This window comes from Phaseolus vulgaris, chromosome 6 (assembly GCF_000499845.2).
Source record: "Phaseolus vulgaris cultivar G19833 chromosome 6, P. vulgaris v2.0, whole genome shotgun sequence".
NCBI classification, from domain to species: domain Eukaryota; kingdom Viridiplantae; phylum Streptophyta; class Magnoliopsida; order Fabales; family Fabaceae; genus Phaseolus; species Phaseolus vulgaris.
The window spans coordinates 28464239-28481210 of NC_023754.2; the positions used below are offsets into that span (position 1 = coordinate 28464239).

At 35.2% G+C, this 16972-nt stretch overlaps 1 protein-coding gene and 1 pseudogene across 10 annotated transcripts; one reads left to right on the plus strand and one right to left on the minus strand.

Annotated features, from left to right (window-relative positions):
• Positions 1–1374: 1374 nt before the first annotated feature.
• LOC137832571 (uncharacterized) lies at positions 1375–16023 on the plus strand. 10 transcript variants are annotated; one of them, XR_011084597.1, is made up of 9 exons: positions 1375–1609; positions 1718–2424; positions 5619–6159; positions 6328–6533; positions 6619–6650; positions 6735–6942; positions 7092–7951; positions 8065–8192; positions 15150–16023. XR_011084597.1 is itself a non-coding variant. In XM_068640799.1 (8 exons), exons 2-8 carry the CDS (start codon positions 1767–1769, stop codon positions 8092–8094), a joined length of 2535 nt encoding a protein of 844 aa, XP_068496900.1. In that variant the 5' UTR covers positions 1375–1609; positions 1718–1766; the 3' UTR covers positions 8095–8361. The 10 variants fall into 10 exon arrangements, 4 of the variants coding, with proteins under 4 accessions (XP_068496900.1, XP_068496898.1, XP_068496897.1 ...); XM_068640799.1 differs by lacking the exon at positions 15150–16023 and having other exon boundaries at positions 8065–8361; XM_068640797.1 differs by lacking the exon at positions 15150–16023 and having other exon boundaries at positions 1388–1609; positions 6325–6533; positions 8065–8361.
• On the minus strand, positions 14863–15437 carry LOC137832573 (uncharacterized; annotated as a pseudogene).
• Positions 16024–16972: the final 949 nt, after the last annotated feature.

Below are 16972 nucleotides of genomic sequence, written 5' to 3' on the forward strand. Positions count from 1 at the left end.
CAAATGAATACGATCTTTAAATTTTTATTAGTTATTATTAATCAAACATTGTTTATTAATTTTCCATTAATAACTTGATCTACTATTTTATTTGCCTTGTGTATTTTATTAATTTAGTTACATATTTATTTTTTCTTACTTTAAGCACATAATAAATAAATTCCATACGAATAACTACATTTCAAAAATTTGAGCACATTCTCATGCTAATCTTTAATAAGTGTATCAAATAAGAAAAAATTAGAAAATATATTAATAATGTTTAATTAATAATAACTAATAAAAAATTAAAGATTGCACTTTAAACATATTGCATTCTGCCATTAATATTTGATATACAAGTGGTTTTGACAAATAACACCATCCCGCACTTATAATTCATAAACCCATTAAATCATATATATATATAATATAAAAAAATTACCTGGATTATTTTTGCATTATATCAAAACCAAGTGTAAATAAAGGAGCGTGCTTACAACTTTTATGTTTGATTTATTTTGTTCTTTTGAGTATTATATAGTTTACCTGTGGTTAAAACCCTGCTATTTACGTTATCAATGTTTAGGTAAAATTAAGAATGCAATTAGTTAAAGTTGAAAAGTTAAGTAAAACACGTTAACATATAAATATGCCATTTTATCTAAATGGCGGTTCAAAAGTTAAGTAAAACATATTAATAACTGATTATGCAATCTCCACAAATTAAGTAAAACATGCTAACAATTAAATATTTCATTTCATCTTGTGAAATTAATAGTAACGAAAAGGTTAAGCAGAAAATATTTATAACTAATTACGTAATCTCCAAAAATTAGGTAAAAGACACCAACAACTAACTATATTATTTCATCTTATTTTAACAATGGATTAAAAAAAGTTTGACATATTAACAACATGGGTGACATGTGATTAGGGCAGCTAGTACATTTTACCATTCCCATTTAAACTAGAAAAAAAGAAGTGATCTATATAATAAATTATGCATTTAATCTTTGTGTAAAATGATAAAAATACTTTGAATATCAAAATACATTATGATATTTCTTTTAGGAATTCGTTTCTATAATTTAGATTTCTGAAATACTTGTTTAGATTTTGGATTTTTTTTATAATATGTTTCCAGATTTTATCTTTTGGATTTTTTTTAAAAGGTATTTTTTATTTATTTCGAAATTACTTTCAGAATTGAGATTTTCAAAGTTCCAATTCTATTTCAGAATTTAATTTCTGAAACAGAAAATTTTATTTTGAATTTGTTTTTCTGAAATGTATTTTTTTTAATTCAAGATTCGAATGAAGGAAAATTTTAAATTTTTTAAAGTACATGTGAAGGTCACAATTGATAAGGGTGGTGGTCATAATTTATAAGTTGCAGAAAGAATTTGCCCCAAAGTTTTTAGTGGTGTAATGTTTGTGGTGTGTTAGGCCCAAAACTTGTTGAGAAAGGTAGATACGCCTGCATTGATATGAAATAGGGCGAAAGAGAGGGATTAGGTTTATCGGAGCGACACGTCGGAGAAAAGACGTGGCGGTGAGTGGGATCCACCTCTGGAAACAGGATTCTGACGTGCACGCCAGCGGAGCATTCCTGAATCATTGTGGTGTTGTGAGTGTTCCTTACCGTTTGTATTGTGTTGTCACATATCATCATGAGTTTGGGTTTCTAATGTGTATCTCTGCGCCCTTTCTTGATTCCCGATTCGAATCGAATTAGGGGTTTTCTTCTCATTAACCTCTCTCTCTGCACGTTCAAATCGAATCCAATGTCTCTCCCTGATTCTCCTGTGCCCGATGATACCGAAACCGATCCATCCGAAGACGAAGAGCAAGTCGAAGAAGAAACAGAGGAGGAGGAGGAGGAAGAGGAGGAGGAAGCTGAGGAAGAAGTAGAAGAGGAAGTAGAAGAAGAAGAGGGGGAGGAGGAAGAGGTTGAGGAAGTAGATGAGGAAGAAGAGGTCGAGGAAGTAGAGGAGGAAGAGGAAGAAGTAGAGGAAGTGGAGGTAGAAGAAGAAGAAGTTGAGGTAGATGAAGAGGAAGAGGTAGAACAAGAAGTAAAAGGAGAGGAAGAAGTCAAAGAGGAGGAAGGAGAAGAAGAAACATTGGAGGATAAGAAAGAAAGGCAAGAACAGAAACAAAAAGAAGCAGTGGAGGAGGAGAAGGAAGGTCAACCACAACAACAAGAAAAAGCAGTGGAGGAGCAGAAGAAAGAGCAACAACGACAAGAAGAAGCAGTGGAGGAGAAGGAGAAAGAGCAACAGCAGCAACAAAACGAAGCAGTAGAGGAGAAGAAGAAAGCGCAACAACAGCAACACGAAAAAACTGTGGAGGAGAAGAAGAAAGAGCAACAATTGCAACAGGAAGAAGCAATGGAGAAGGAGGGACGACAAAAAGAAGAAGTGGGGGAGGACAAGGGTCGAAAAGGTTTTTCAATTCATAAATTAATCGTGATTTTCATTCTTAATTTTGTCCGCTTCACACATGAACTTACATGCTTCTTTTTTCCCTAATAATGATTTCTGTAACTTCGTTTGATGCCGTGTTGCTGATTGCTCTCTCTGGTACTGTTTCACATGTTGCCATTGAGTTTATGTAGTTTTTGACTTTTTGTGTGTTTACATATCAAATGCCATATTGATGTTTTTCTTTTACTTTGTTATTCCATTCTTATTGAACTGTTTGCTTGGGGATGGGGAGAGGAGGATAGCACGTGATAGGATAGAAGCGCATTGCAGCCTACCCTAAAACTTATGTAATAGGATAGCACGTAGGATGGCTGCGATTCTGAAATTTTGTACGTAGTATAGAGACATAATTTCTTAAAACTTCGAAGAATTACTAAAATTCAGAACTGGAGAAATATTGGTGGGTGGCACTGGAAATACTGCTGAATGTGGGTAGGTGTGGGTGACAGCGTGGGTGTCACCACGTATAGAAGTGTGGTAAACTCATAGTAGTCAATCCCAAATAGAGGAGTGGCTGACATGTTATAGTGTGAGGGCCACTATTTTGAACCCTAATGTATGTTTGTAAAACAGTTCAGTCTCAGTTCAACGAGATGGGCCTTCGTAATTGAACAGGAAAAATCAAGAACCAAGTCTGGACCCTGGAAACTGGTCAGAAAAGAGCTATAAAGTGTTGTGTAATTGTATGAGGTGCGGGAAACTCGTGGAGGGGTGAGTGTGGACAAGGGACTCTGGGTAAACAACATCCCATATGCCTTTTGAAAAGAAAGGAGGAGGGAAATATCAAATTTTGTCCTAAAAGAACCTTCCAAATTAATGCTGTTTTTTGATGGTAAAAATTGTGTTTTCCAAAATGCCTTACTCGATCACTGTGAACACAATGTCTGTTATTAACAAAACACTGCTATTCAAACTTTGTGGTGGCCATGGTTGCTCCATGTCGCCATGTTGTTTGTGAATGCGTGGGAAAATGGAAACCCTAGGAGTATGAACTTAGTAGAAGAGTTGTGCTTTATCTTTCAGGGAAGCAATTTGATATGGATATATTGGTATGAGAAGTAACATAGAATTTTAGACCAATCATGGAGCTAGTAATCATACATATGGGTTTGGAGTAAAAATTAAGTTTACATAAAATTCTTCTGCATTAAAATTCATACCGTTTCATAATTAACCTCTACGTACTAATTATCTTTTTTCTTTACCTTTTTATAAAACCATATTGTACTTTTAAGATAATTTGAAGGAACTTGAGGCCATACAGACACATAAAAAGCAATCTGTTGAAATCCAATCTTTGTCAAACTGAGATTTTGCGCATACCTGTATATTCTATAAACTTTTCTTGAATATGAAATACGAGATTGTATTTTTAAAATATAACGTGCTTATGTTTAATATATCAGTAAAGTCATGGAAAAATTTAACATAGATCTCTAACATGTAATCAAATTGGTCCACTTGTATAATTTTTTATGTAAGGTGAATAATAACGATAAATTTTTACAGTCCTTTGGTGAACCTAGACGTAGAATATGTTCACATCTTTGAGGATATATATCTGCTACTAATTTACCATCGAATATGATTTTGTTGGTTTTTGGTTGGTTTTTGGTTTCTTTATGGTGTTCTGCCCATGGCTGCTTCAAAAGAGTTGTCATTCTAAATGTATAAACAATTGGCTAGCCACACTCCTTTTTGTTCCCTGCCACAAGACCTATTTATCACTATTATCAGAAGCTCGTGAATTAAGAATGACTAGATTAGCTAGTGAATTATCTTCTTGAAGATGTTTTGTTGGTAAAAGGCTACTTTCATATTTAGGACTTCTAAGTATCAATTGGATTGACACAGACTGATTACCATTGATGCAATGTTGTCAGAGCCTCATAGGCATTAAGTGGAGCAACAAGGTCCAAAATTGGTGGTATTGAAGCATGTTGTCAATTTGGGATGAAAAAAAAGAGGATATTAGGCACACTCATACACCAAAAAATTGAGAACTCACAGAGGAAGCAAAAAGAAACAATGTACTTTCCATTTTATAGAAGAACATGGATAGAGAGTGTGATAGTGTCATAGAGTAGTAGTTCTAGGATTGATTTCCATATCTCCCTATTAGCTCATGGTTTGTTTCCTTATTTAGTTAGGGATAAGTTATTGTATTTAGTATAAATAAGGTTAGTGCTTTATGTTTTTGATCATTGTAACACTTCACATCAAATCAAGCCAATATCAATCTCAATGTTTTTAGTCTTATTCCCTTTTCCTCCCTCTATACCTAAAACCCTATAATATTAACATGGTGTCAGAACATAACATAACCATTCTCCGTTATCTATGTTGTCACTACTTTGTTTCGAAGTAACCTAAAATCCAGAGGTCAACTTCCATGATTCTTTTTCTTTCTTCAAATTAGTTATCTCTTGTATGCTTTGTTTGGTAGAGAGGAGAACCACGTTTTGGTGCAAGGCTGCAAGGTGCTCATAATGGGTTTGCCACACACCACTTCAGGAAATTCTTTTCAACAACTCAGTTTTCAGTTTTTCTCAGTCATTGTCTTGGACATGCTCTTCCTCAAGTATTTGAACCAGTGCACTAATGCTTCGTCAATACACAAAATCTAGCGGCACTTTCAATTCTGGTTTGGTATTTGGGTTTTTAAAAAATTTATCAACCATACCCAACCATCCAATGGGATAATTCCCATCAAAATTAGTCAGTTCCACTAATAGGAATCCTGAAACAACTAAGATCTATGCATGATAAAGAAAGAAAAAAAGCTGCAATGCAGGGATCATGTCCGAGAGAGAGAGATGTAGTAACTAATGGCTCAGTTGTCATTGGGTAGAATAAAAGAGGGGATTCTGTTGTATTGATTTTATCGCCTTTTTAGAAAAGAGCACAGGGTGGATAGGGCTGGGATTTTTGGGAGAGAAGAGCACTCTTAAATTGCCCAGAATATTTCCTCTCTTTTCTTTTTCTTTATGCCTTCATATTCTTGATTTAATTTTTATCTTCCAATATGCAGTGTGAATTGGGCTGGGATTTTTGGGAGTCCTGGCACTCTTAAATTGTTTAGTATATTTATTTCCTCCCTTTTCCTGTATGCATTTTTCGTATTCTTGATTTAATTTTTATCTTCCATTCTAGATTTGAGCCTACATATGGAGTCTAAGGAGCAAGACAAAAACTTGGGGCCAGATTCTTCTGTGGCTGAAAACTCTGATGTAATTCCATCATCTAGTGTGCATTGCATGGAAGAGAATGATAACATGCTCAAAATATCTGTTCCTTCATGTGAGATACTGACATCGAAAAAGGAAGAGTTTCACCAGAAATATGACATTTCAAGTCATTCGAAATCAAGAGAAAATCTGACTTCTGTTGAAAATAGCAGAAGTAAAGGATTAGAAGTTGACGGTGAAAATGCTGGATCCCTTCTCCAGAAGGAAACACACAGGGGATACAGTGAGTTAGGTTGCAATAGCAAAGCTAATTTATGTGATGATAATGATATTGATTCTGGGGCCAGGGCTTCCAAACCATCTAGTGATACTGGACAAGATATGGTCATTGGCCTCTTTCCCAAAGATTGTCTTGTTGAGGATGCTAATGGTGGTCAGAATTCTAGGAACAATATCACACAGTTAGAGATGGAGTCAAGGGATGATATGAAGCAAATGCTGACAAGGTCTGGTCATTTTAGTTCAGTATGTTCTTTTACATTGTAATATTACCAAAGTTCAATTCATACTGCATGCTGTCTCTTCTAGAAGTAGTTTTCTGTCTTTTATCAGTGTGTTTAAATTGGTTCATATGCTAACCATTAGGTTTTACTGATAACTCCTCCGAATAGTAGGACTAGAAGTCTGTCTCCCAGTGCTGAGAATAAAAACAGAAACAAACGACCAAAAATTATATGTGATTTTTTTGCTAAGGGATGGTGTATCAGAGGTAGTTCTTGTAGCTTTCTTCATATTAAAGATAGTGTGGATAAGACAGATCAGGAGGTTGAAGCTGACTTAGCTACTGTTCATCAGAAGAGAAAATTGAAAGTGGAAGAAGGTATACCATATAACTTGTTTGGTCATGTTATTCAGGAAATTTGTTCTGTAATCATATTTCTAATGAAGATATTGTTCTGTAACAGGTGTTAGGGAAAATGTTCAGAGAATAAGGATGGTTAGTACTCTAGATTCATTTAATGCTTAGCTTTAAAGCATATATTTGCATTCTTCTGAGTTTCCTTTAAATATGAGCACACAGAATGAGCAAGAAGAAACCCCTAGTTGGCATCCATCTCAAGAAAAACAGAACTTTAAGCTGAGGGACAACTTGTTTCCAGAGAATAGATTTGCATTTAGTTCAACAAGCAATTATTTCAGCCCGAAGCAGGATGGAATGGCCACTCTTCGGAACCAACATATGTACAAAGGATATGCTTCCACTTTTTTGAGCCATTCACCAAATTCAAGTATGTCACTCTCTCTCATCGAATTTCTGCTCAATCGGGATGTTCATTGTCTTTAAGTTCATCTTTGGGGGCTGGTAATCTGAACTCTCAAAAGCTTTTGAGCACTAATAAAGAATATCTCACATCTAAGTCCACTTTCTCTGGTACAGGGCAGGAAGATTTTCCTCTAGTTAGTTCGTCCAGGGCTCCATCTTATCCCACTGGATATAAATCAAAAATCTGTTCTTATGATTGGGAACCTTCTGTGCCCTTCCGGCCATCCTTTTTTATTACTTCCATGAATGTATCATCTCCTGGAGATCTTTATGACCCTCTTCGAGATAGCATTGAGATACCTAATATAGGGGATGGGTCTTTGAAGGCTTCCCTTTTAATTCAAGGATCTAACAGACAGACTTCAACACAGGCTCCGATATATGGTGATTCTGCTGTAGTTGGGAAACACATGTCCAGTCTTAATGATGACAAAAGTTCTGTATCTTCTCATAATAAAGTTTATGAAACTGAGACAAACAAAAATTCTGTTCCTCATGAAAAAGATTATCTTCCTACTGAAACAGAGATAACATCGGGAACTTATGTAAACTATCAAAATGGTAAAATTGGCACAGGACAAAATACCTTTGGTGTTGCAGATAATACAAAAAAAGAGGGAGACATGACTGAGCATGATACTAGACATCACAGCGAAGGATCAGGGCACAAAAAAAAGAGAGGAGACAGGGATAAGAAAAATCATGAAATGGATGTTGACTTTCCTATGGATGGCAGCATGCAGAAGGAAGTGAAGGCACTAAAAATGTTACGTGCAGCTCTTGTTGATCATGTAAAAGAGTTGTTAAAACCAGTTTGGCATGAGGGTCGTCTCAGCAAGGATGAATATATTATGATAGTCAGAAAATCTGTTGACAAGGTTGTTAGCAGCATAGAGCCCCATCAGATTCCGACCATAGATACTGCCAAGCAATATGTTTCTTCAAGTCGGGTGAAAATTGCAAAGCTGGTCAATGTAAGTCTCTTTTTTTCATTTCTAGCAGTTATAGTGATTTTCCAATATGTAAGTACATGGATATTGTTTGATTGTGATGTCCTTCATTTAATAGAAATATCTTTGATTTGCAGGGATATGTCAACAAATATGGCAAATCTTGATATGCAAGCCAGAACACCTTTCTTGTACAGTTTCTGATCAATTGCCTGATCCTAGTTCGTGAAAAATTCTGTCTGAGGCTCTTTTTTTCATAAAGAAGGTTGATTTGGAATGTTTTGGTTTTGAATTTTCTTTCAAAGTATTTACTTATCTTTTTATATGTGCCTTCTTTTGTTTGTTCCATTCTAGAGTAAACTTGCATGAATTGCATGGTTTATGAGGATATCTTATTTTTCCTTAATTTACATGATTACATTTAATTGTTTAAATAGCAGTTGGTCTAATTTTCAAGCGTTTGAAGATCTTTGGCAGCTACCTGGAAAGACTGATGGGATGCATTCTGTTTTTTGTTTTCATGTGTCCGAAATCTGGAAATTATTGTAAATGTATTGATGTTCAATACTTTTTATAGTTCAGTGCTTTAAAACCCGGATGACGGTGGGTATTGCCGGCTCCAAAAACGATATAGCAGGATAGCGAAATAACCGCTATATTGAAATATTTATGCAGTTTATATAAAATATACTGTGTACATAAGTCTTAAAATGATAAAAGTTATAGAAAATTCATGACATTCATCATAGCAAATGCTTCCCATAATGGCTATTGATTTTGTTCCTTATATAATTAGAATAATTAGTCCTAGAGCAAATATATTTTGTTCATTATAATTAGAATACTCACATGTACAGGATATACAATTACAAACAATCCTTTGAATACGTTTTCCAAGTGGTACCATCTTCCTGTTGATTCTTTTTCTTTAGAAGCATTTGCTCTAACATTGTCACCCCAACTTCTTCTCTTGGTTAAACAACACCCATTGCTACATTTTTGCTCTATGGCAGTTGTCATGCTCTTATTTGCTCTTTGGTAGTCATCAAGCTCTCATTACTTTTGCTCTTTGGTAGTCGTTGTGCTCTTTGAGCATTTTTGCACTCCAGTGTGGTCTTCAAGCATTTTTGCTCTTTAATAACAACTATTGTACCCTTAAACATTTTTTCTCTTTAACAACCGTTATGCCCTTAAACATTTTCGCTCTTTAACAATCATTATGCCCTTAAACATTTTTGCTCTTTGGTGGTACTCCAACCTATGAGCCAACCTTGTGATCAAGGTTCCCTTCTTTGTATCCACTATGTTGCTTGGCTCATGGCCAACTGTTACCATGTGCTTCAATTTCTATGCGTGTCACGCATTTGCATCCAATTGATACTTGAAGCTTTGCTAGTCCCTTGACATGACATCTTCACACACATACACCAAGTCAATGTGTGAAACTTTCTCATTGTTTTGTCAACTTTAACAACCAACTAACTAAAATGTTCATGAAGTCACTCAAGGTGACACTTGCAGACATGCAATATCGTTTAGTGTCTTGTGAATAACATTGATACCCTTTGTGAAGACAAGAATATCCTAACTTGCAGACATGTAATATCGTTTAGTGTCTAGTGAATAACATTGATACCCTTTGTGAAGACAAGAATATCCTAAAAGGATATGTTTGATAGACGGGGCTGAAAGTTTATCCAAACTGGGACACACATCATGTACAAAACACATACAACCAAAAACTTGAGGAGAAATGTGAAACAGAGGTTCATTTGGAAACACAATATAGTATGGAACTTTATTGCCCAAAGAAGAAGAGGACATTTTATTAATAACATAATAGACAGTAGGAATTGCATCACCTCAATGATGGGCGGGTGTATTGGCACCAAACAAGTTACGAGCAATTTCAACGGTGTCCATTCTTTCTCTTAGCAATACCATTTTGCTAAGGTGTATGAGGACAAGTGGACTGGTGTAAAATGCTATGTGAGTTTAAAATAGTGATAAAACCTGAAGAAAAGTATTCCTTGGCATTTTCACTCCTTAAGATCTTGGTTACTTAGTAAACTCAAGTACACTAAGAATATCATCAATAAAAGTGACAAAATAATGAAACTCGACTTGGATCCCAAATATCAGAATGAATTATAGAAAAGACAGAGTAACATCTTGATCCAATTATATATTGTAATTGTCTTATAACTAGTTGATGTGAAATATCCAACAACATCCTTTGTATCATGGAGATCTTTCAAACTACTCCATTGTCATGCTATGTCAAGATTGTCATCAGTGGTGTAACCAATCCACAAGAAGTAACGGATGCTAGCAAAGCCTTCTTTTTTTAGAGGATCATTCTAGGTATGAGAAGAAAAAAGGCAATGGTCATTGAATTGAGAAATTGATCAAGGTCCATTAGAGAGAATAGAGAAGAGTATCTAGACAAAGTTGTTAGAAACTCTATTGACCACATGCTTGATGCTTTTGTCGAAGAGAAGAGAAATTAGATGTAGGAATTAATCTTTGTCAGCCGTCAAATAAACCAAAAACCACTATATGGAGAATAGAAAACAAAGGCAGAGAAGGTAGTTGTTCGATAAGACAAAGCAAAAACAAGTTTGTTGGATTAAGAGATATCATACACCTCAACAAGGGTTGGATTGAGAGAGAATTTTGGAAATTGAAATTCCAAAAAGCTCCCCCAAGAAGCCCTAGTGTCAGTCTTCAAATTTTTTAATGAGCACACAACACTACTATACCTATGCTACAATCATTCTTGTTCATGATGGGCACTACATTAAATTGCAATGCTACAATGGTCACACTATAGTTGCCTAGTGCAACTCCACCACATCACTATAGCAATTTATATAAAACCTTTATGTAGTTTAACAAATTCTTAGCATTTCAAGATACTAGAGTTTAGAAGCTGCAATTTGTAGAAAAGGTCTTTTAAAGTCACATTTGTTAATATTAACATTCAAAGTCACATTTGTTAATATTAACATTCATTTTTCTTTTGCTTCATCAAGGTTTTTTGTTATACTTATCATTGACTATAGAGAAAATTTTGGTAATAACTGCTGGTTTAAGTCCCCTACTAATCTGATGTATTGTTCTTTTATTTTGTTTATCATAGTTTAGTTGTTGATTTAAGCTTATTTTCTTTATGGATGACATATTTTTGTTACTCTTCAACCATGGATTAGCTAATGTTAAGAGAAATTATGAACTTTATCAGTAAGGTAATCATCTCATTTTGCTTAATCATCGATAATTCTTTGTTCCATCATTTAAACCTATGCCTTTGTGAATGTCATTATTTAATTTAAGACATGGGTCAATATTTTCTTATAGTTTGTGGCATGTGCAAGGGTTTTCTCATTCCTTCTATCTGCTATGTTTCTCTTAGTCATTGGCAAGGTTGATTTTTGTTAAAAGTACCTAGTTATTTTATTAGATTTTATGAAAATGTATGTAATGTAGGCTACTCACTATTGCATTTATATTTGCATGAGTGGGGTACAATAATGAGTTCTTATAAAGTCCTAATGATATGTTACATGTGTTGAAAACTAGTTAAACATGGGATGTTTGTATTGCGTAGTCTCCCTCAAGTTAGAAATATATGCATCCTTGCAACCCTTGAGGAAGTTGGTGAGGATATGACCTTTTCACTTAATTGATGGACTCAATTGTAATTTCACTTGCAGGGACCTTTTTTTTTTCACTAAATAACAATTGATTTCTCTATATTTAGTTCTCTTGCGAAAGATTGGATTCAAAGCAACACAAAGAACCCTTGGATATTACAAATCAAATTCATCATTGGCATACCCTAACTTTAATGGTTAAAGTAATTGTCAAAGTCACATTAGTCACATGTTGTGGCTTCCATAGCCTTATAATTAGTCTTTGCTCTAAATCTAGTAACTACATTTTATTTATTGCCTCTGATGAGATTAAGTTTCCTCTATGAAGAACACAATAGCTTTAATATACGAATGACTGCATTTCAATGATCAAAACATTGGGAATTAAGGAATTGACTCACCACACTAACTGCAAATGAAATATTAGAACGAGTAACAATAAGGTATTTCAATTTTTAACTAATCTTTTTTACTTCTCAGGATCTGAGAGAGACTCTCTCTGATTAGGTATGAGTCTGACGGTAGGATCCACATGTGTGTCAACAGGATTTGAACTCATTAATCCAGTTTCCTCCAAAATATCCAAAGCATACTTCCTTTGAGAGATAACAATAACATTGTTGGATTGTGCTACTTCAATCCCCACAAAATATTTAAGTTTGTCAAGATCTTCTGAAAGTGGTGACAAATATGTTGTTTTATTTCAGAGATGTCATGGTGATGATTACCTGTAAGAACAATGTCATCAACATATACTACTGGATAGATACACCCAACACTTGAGTGACGGTAAAAAAAATGAATGATCTGCCTCAATGCGACAAAACCAATAGGTTGCTCCATATAATTTTTTTTCTTCAAAACCCCATTAAGAAAAACATTTTTGACATCCAGTTGATAAAGAGGTTATGGCTACAAATAAGACAATCAAAATCTTTTTGTAAAATAAATAACACAATCAAGGGAATAAGTTAGACGACTAATGGATAATAAGTTGAAGGGATACCTAGAAACATAAAGAACATTATCAATAGATAAAGAAGGAAGGGAATGAATAGTTCCAACACCATGGGATAAGACCCTAGAGCCATTAGTTGTGGTAACAAATGGTAAACAACTGGAGGTAGACATAGAAAAGAAAAAATATTTATTACCAATAATGTGATTTGTAGTACCTGAGTCTAGAACCCAAGGACCAAGAGAAATGGAGCGGGTGAGGCCATCAAAAGATGTACTTGAATGTGCAACAGAAACAGTGGAACCAAAGTTCTGACGATCCTCATACCATTTAAGAAATTCATTCAAAATTGTAGGCTGGCCTAAGGTATCGGATGAAGATGAAGTAAGGTCCACGGTAGAAGGTTGCACAAGAGCCATTTGGAAAATTGTACCTAATCTAGAAGGACGGCCATGTAAGGCATAACACCTGTCGGTTTTATGGTCAAGCTTGCCACAATGGTCACACTTGTGACGCCCTTTGCCTGACTTGTGAGGGCAAGTGCAATCATTATGCTGAGAGACTAAACTAGAAGAGTCATCCGCAAGAGGAGGTATATCAGTAGTGTGTTTACCTGACACCCATAGAACAAATGGAAGTAAAATTGGGAAAAACTAGAGATCCCAAAATCTAATCACGGACATAAGAATAATCATCATGAAGGTCATGTAAGCCAAATAACATGAAGAACTTGGACCTTTGTTCTAGTTCTTGAGAAGGAGTGGTGGAGGCAGGAGGTAGGAGGCAATAACTCATTAAAATCATGAAGAGCATGAAGTTTATCCAGATATTCAACCATTGTACCTTCCAAGACGTTTGGAAGCAACAACGGTGAGGAGATTTTGACACACACCATAAAGACGTCGAGTATCATTGGTGTATAATAATTTTCGCCTATTCCCAAACTTTTGAACACGTCTCATAAGCATGAAAAATTTGTTTTAAAGATGAGTGAATGATAGATTTGATAACCTTGCATAATTGAGCATTAATTTTCAACCAACGGGAAACCACACATTTTCAACAACATTGGGAACACACTAGGTAAGATGATCAACATAACCTTGACTCTTAAGCCATAATTTAGTATCCGAGGCCCGGGACCCAAGTGTCATAATTAGTTCCATCCAATTTTTCAATGAAAAGATAAACAGTGACTTAATTAGTATAAATAGACGAATCATGTATAGTGACGGCAAAAGAAGCCATAGATGACAAGGGCAGATCTAGTCGCCAACCCAATCAATGGCGACGACAGAGCAGCAGAGGCGGAGGAGCAGCAACGATGGCACGGGAAAACATCGATGAACAGTGGGTTCACCAGAAAAAGTTGAACCCTAACCCTATGCTCTAGGGTTGTTTATTTATAAATGGAAATAATAATAACTGAATAACCGAAAATATGGGCTAAGCCTGTTACATTCAACAATTAGCATTGTTATCTTATGCTACATTTACTTCGTGAGTCTTTATATTTCCTGTATTCAGTTTTTACATTTTACATAAACAATCAATTGCACTCTAAGAATGAAATTTGGATGAACTTACACATAATCATGAATTTTGTATCAAAATGCATGCACACCTTATTTATGCATCTGAAAATTTTAGAAGCATAGAAATCTTAAGCATTTATTCTATACCTAGCCATGCAATGTGAATACTGCAGTTGCTTAACCATTTTTATGCTCCAGTGTCATCAGCTATCATTCTGATTTCTGAGTTTTATTGGTCAACTTCTACAATTCACCTTTCAAAAAATGAGCATCCTTGCACCAGGCTTTAGTAGCCGTTGCTTATGCATGATAATTTAAATATCACTATTATCAGTAGTTAAGATAGTAGGCACATCCCCGCATCTTAAGTAGGAAGAGATTTTCTTTCTTTAGAGGCTCGAGATGCCAAAGTGCTGGAGCTTTTCTTAGTAATGCTCAACATGTAGATACTTAAACCTGCAGGTAGCAGCACCTTAAATGTGTATTTGAGCATATTAATATCTTGAGCTGACAAAGTAAAAAATGGCAAAACTTATAATAAATGGCGGAACAAGTGCATAGAAGTAGAATCTTTTATAGTTTTAATCAACCAAATAAAAACAAAAAATGATAGATATTATTCCTGGTGTACAGGTTTATAACGTTGATCATTTGGTGTTACTGACTGACTTTGAAATGAAGCATGTCACCGGTATTCTCCTTGGACACCATTTAGCTATAAAAAGATAGATTTCTGATTACATTTTTGGGTCTTGCATGAACGAATCACAGAGAATAAACCTTGTGTCAGTAAATTTTGAGATTTTATCTTGGTATATTTTGAGCCTTAACAGCACCTTGCTTAACAGTCCAGCATTGTCGGCATGGTGATAGAAGAGACTTCATTTTCTGGCCAAACCATTTCCTGGTCTCCGGCCTTTTCTTGTTTATATGCTTTCTTGCTTTGTTATGTTCATGACATTTCATATTGCTGCCTGTTTTACCGCATGACATCTTACTACTGCTATGGGTTGCTTGTAACGAGCTCGAGGAGCTGGGTGGATTTGTGATCAGAATCTGATTTGTTTGGATAGGGAGTGCTTGTGGTCGAAGTTGACCATTGGAAATAAGTTTGTCTGCTGGAGTGATCTTGATTGGACTGACAGCAGAATTCAAGTTTTAGTGCTTGTAAATTCAAATTCGCGGTCATGCTTGCTTACCAGGTAGTGTTCAACCCGGTTAGGAGAAGAAGGGGCCTTTGGTTGATGATTTTGAATAGAAGAAACAAGGCCACTAAAAGAGAGCGAGTCCAATGAATATGCAATGCTGTCATACGCAACATTGGAGGTGACCTTGTTCCCGTCCATTGATTTATAACCAAGACGGCAATGCTGGTTGAAAACTTGTGTATGTATGCAGAAACACGCAAGACTTAGGGACCACTTTTTAATTCAGTTGGAATGTGTTTTGCCGGGTTGAGGTTGTTATTGTTTTTTTCATTATTTTGTTGTTGTCCGCTATGTGGCGGCGGAGGGGATACACCAATACGCATATTGAAATTTTAAGGGTAATTCCTGAGAAGTTAACATGTTGGATCAAGAAAGAATGATAAATCATAATGGGTGAACAAAGATAAAGTTACACAAGGGGCATGATCTGTACATTATCTTTCATCAAGTTTCTTCGATGCATACGTAGCCAATTGCCTCAGTTTGTGTATGAAGTTTGTCATCTTTAGTTCGAGGTTTATAGCATCTTCCGGTTGGCCCGCATATTGATTGAGGAGTCTTGAATTGCGTGTATTGGTGGATATTTGGAAGATATAGTGTGTATGTACATATGTATAATCTTTCTGAATGCCTTGTCAAATCTTAATCAGCTTACTGGTTACACAGCCTAGCTTACTCAAGTGGCTTCCTACGAGGATATGATGGAGAAATTATTTCTTACTACTTTACTCTGAAATCAGTTAATATGTTTCTCTGTCGTTTTCTAATCTGGTTAACATGTTAAATATCCTACGTGCGACGATTGACATTGGGCACTAGCCCAAGTTGTCATTGAATTGCTTTGATAATTTTCAATTGGTAACAAGTGTATACTTGCTTTCTCGAAGAGGCACTATTAAAACTGCCCGACCCTTCCTTGGATTAGGAATGAACACAAGTTTTGAAATTGTGCATGCCTTTTTAATAATCGGATAGAAGTGTACTGTGATGTTTTTAGAGGTTGAATGATAAAGAGGTCTAATGAGGAATATAACGTTACTAGTATCGAAGTATGATAATATGAACAACTAAGGAAAAAGGTAAATTTAGATTACTACCTTCATGTTTTCACATTATAAAAATATGAATTTCTAGTTATTTGTATTTTATAATTTGTGGGCTTGAAATACGAAAGCTGGTTTAACCCTTACTTTATGATTTTGGGCTTCTTTGGATACAAAATTAAGATACTAGAGTTTTTGTTCTAAATTACATTTCTAATGGAAAAACTCTAGAGTACTTCCAGTATCGAAATAGGTCCTTTATGTGGCCGAAAGATTAAGGTTATAGCCTATTTTTTTTGCATTGCACGAATGATGGTTGATGCCGAGGTGACTAATTATGCTATTCAACTATTGAACATTAAATGTTTTGAGTCTTGAATTCAAACCTGTAGTAAATAGCCTAATTATGCTTTTCTAGATATGAAGTCTCTATATTTCATTAACCAATATCGAATTCATTAATTACAAGCAATTTATATGGGAACTCTACGTGCACAATTTTTTTACTCGGCCCAAATCAAGCTAAAAATGGCCGAATGTGATTCTTGTTAAGTTGAAACCCAATATCTCATCGAGTAAGGTTAAGTCAAGTTGTGAGGAGCTCAATGTTTGGACTCTTTCTTCCTACACCTCCATACCTTCTTC

Bases quoted from the DNA above. Each gene is read 5' to 3' on its own strand.
- LOC137832571 (XM_068640797.1), top strand. From the start codon at position 1,767: ATGTCTCTCCCTGATTCTCCTGTGCCCGATGATACCGAAACCGATCCA. The intron at 6,651-6,734 runs GTTAGTACTCTA...ATGAGCACACAG, and splicing joins ATGTTCAGAGAATAAGGATG to AATGAGCAAGAAGAAACCCC. The intron at 7,952-8,064 runs GTAAGTCTCTTT...TTTGATTTGCAG, and splicing joins AAATTGCAAAGCTGGTCAAT to GGATATGTCAACAAATATGG.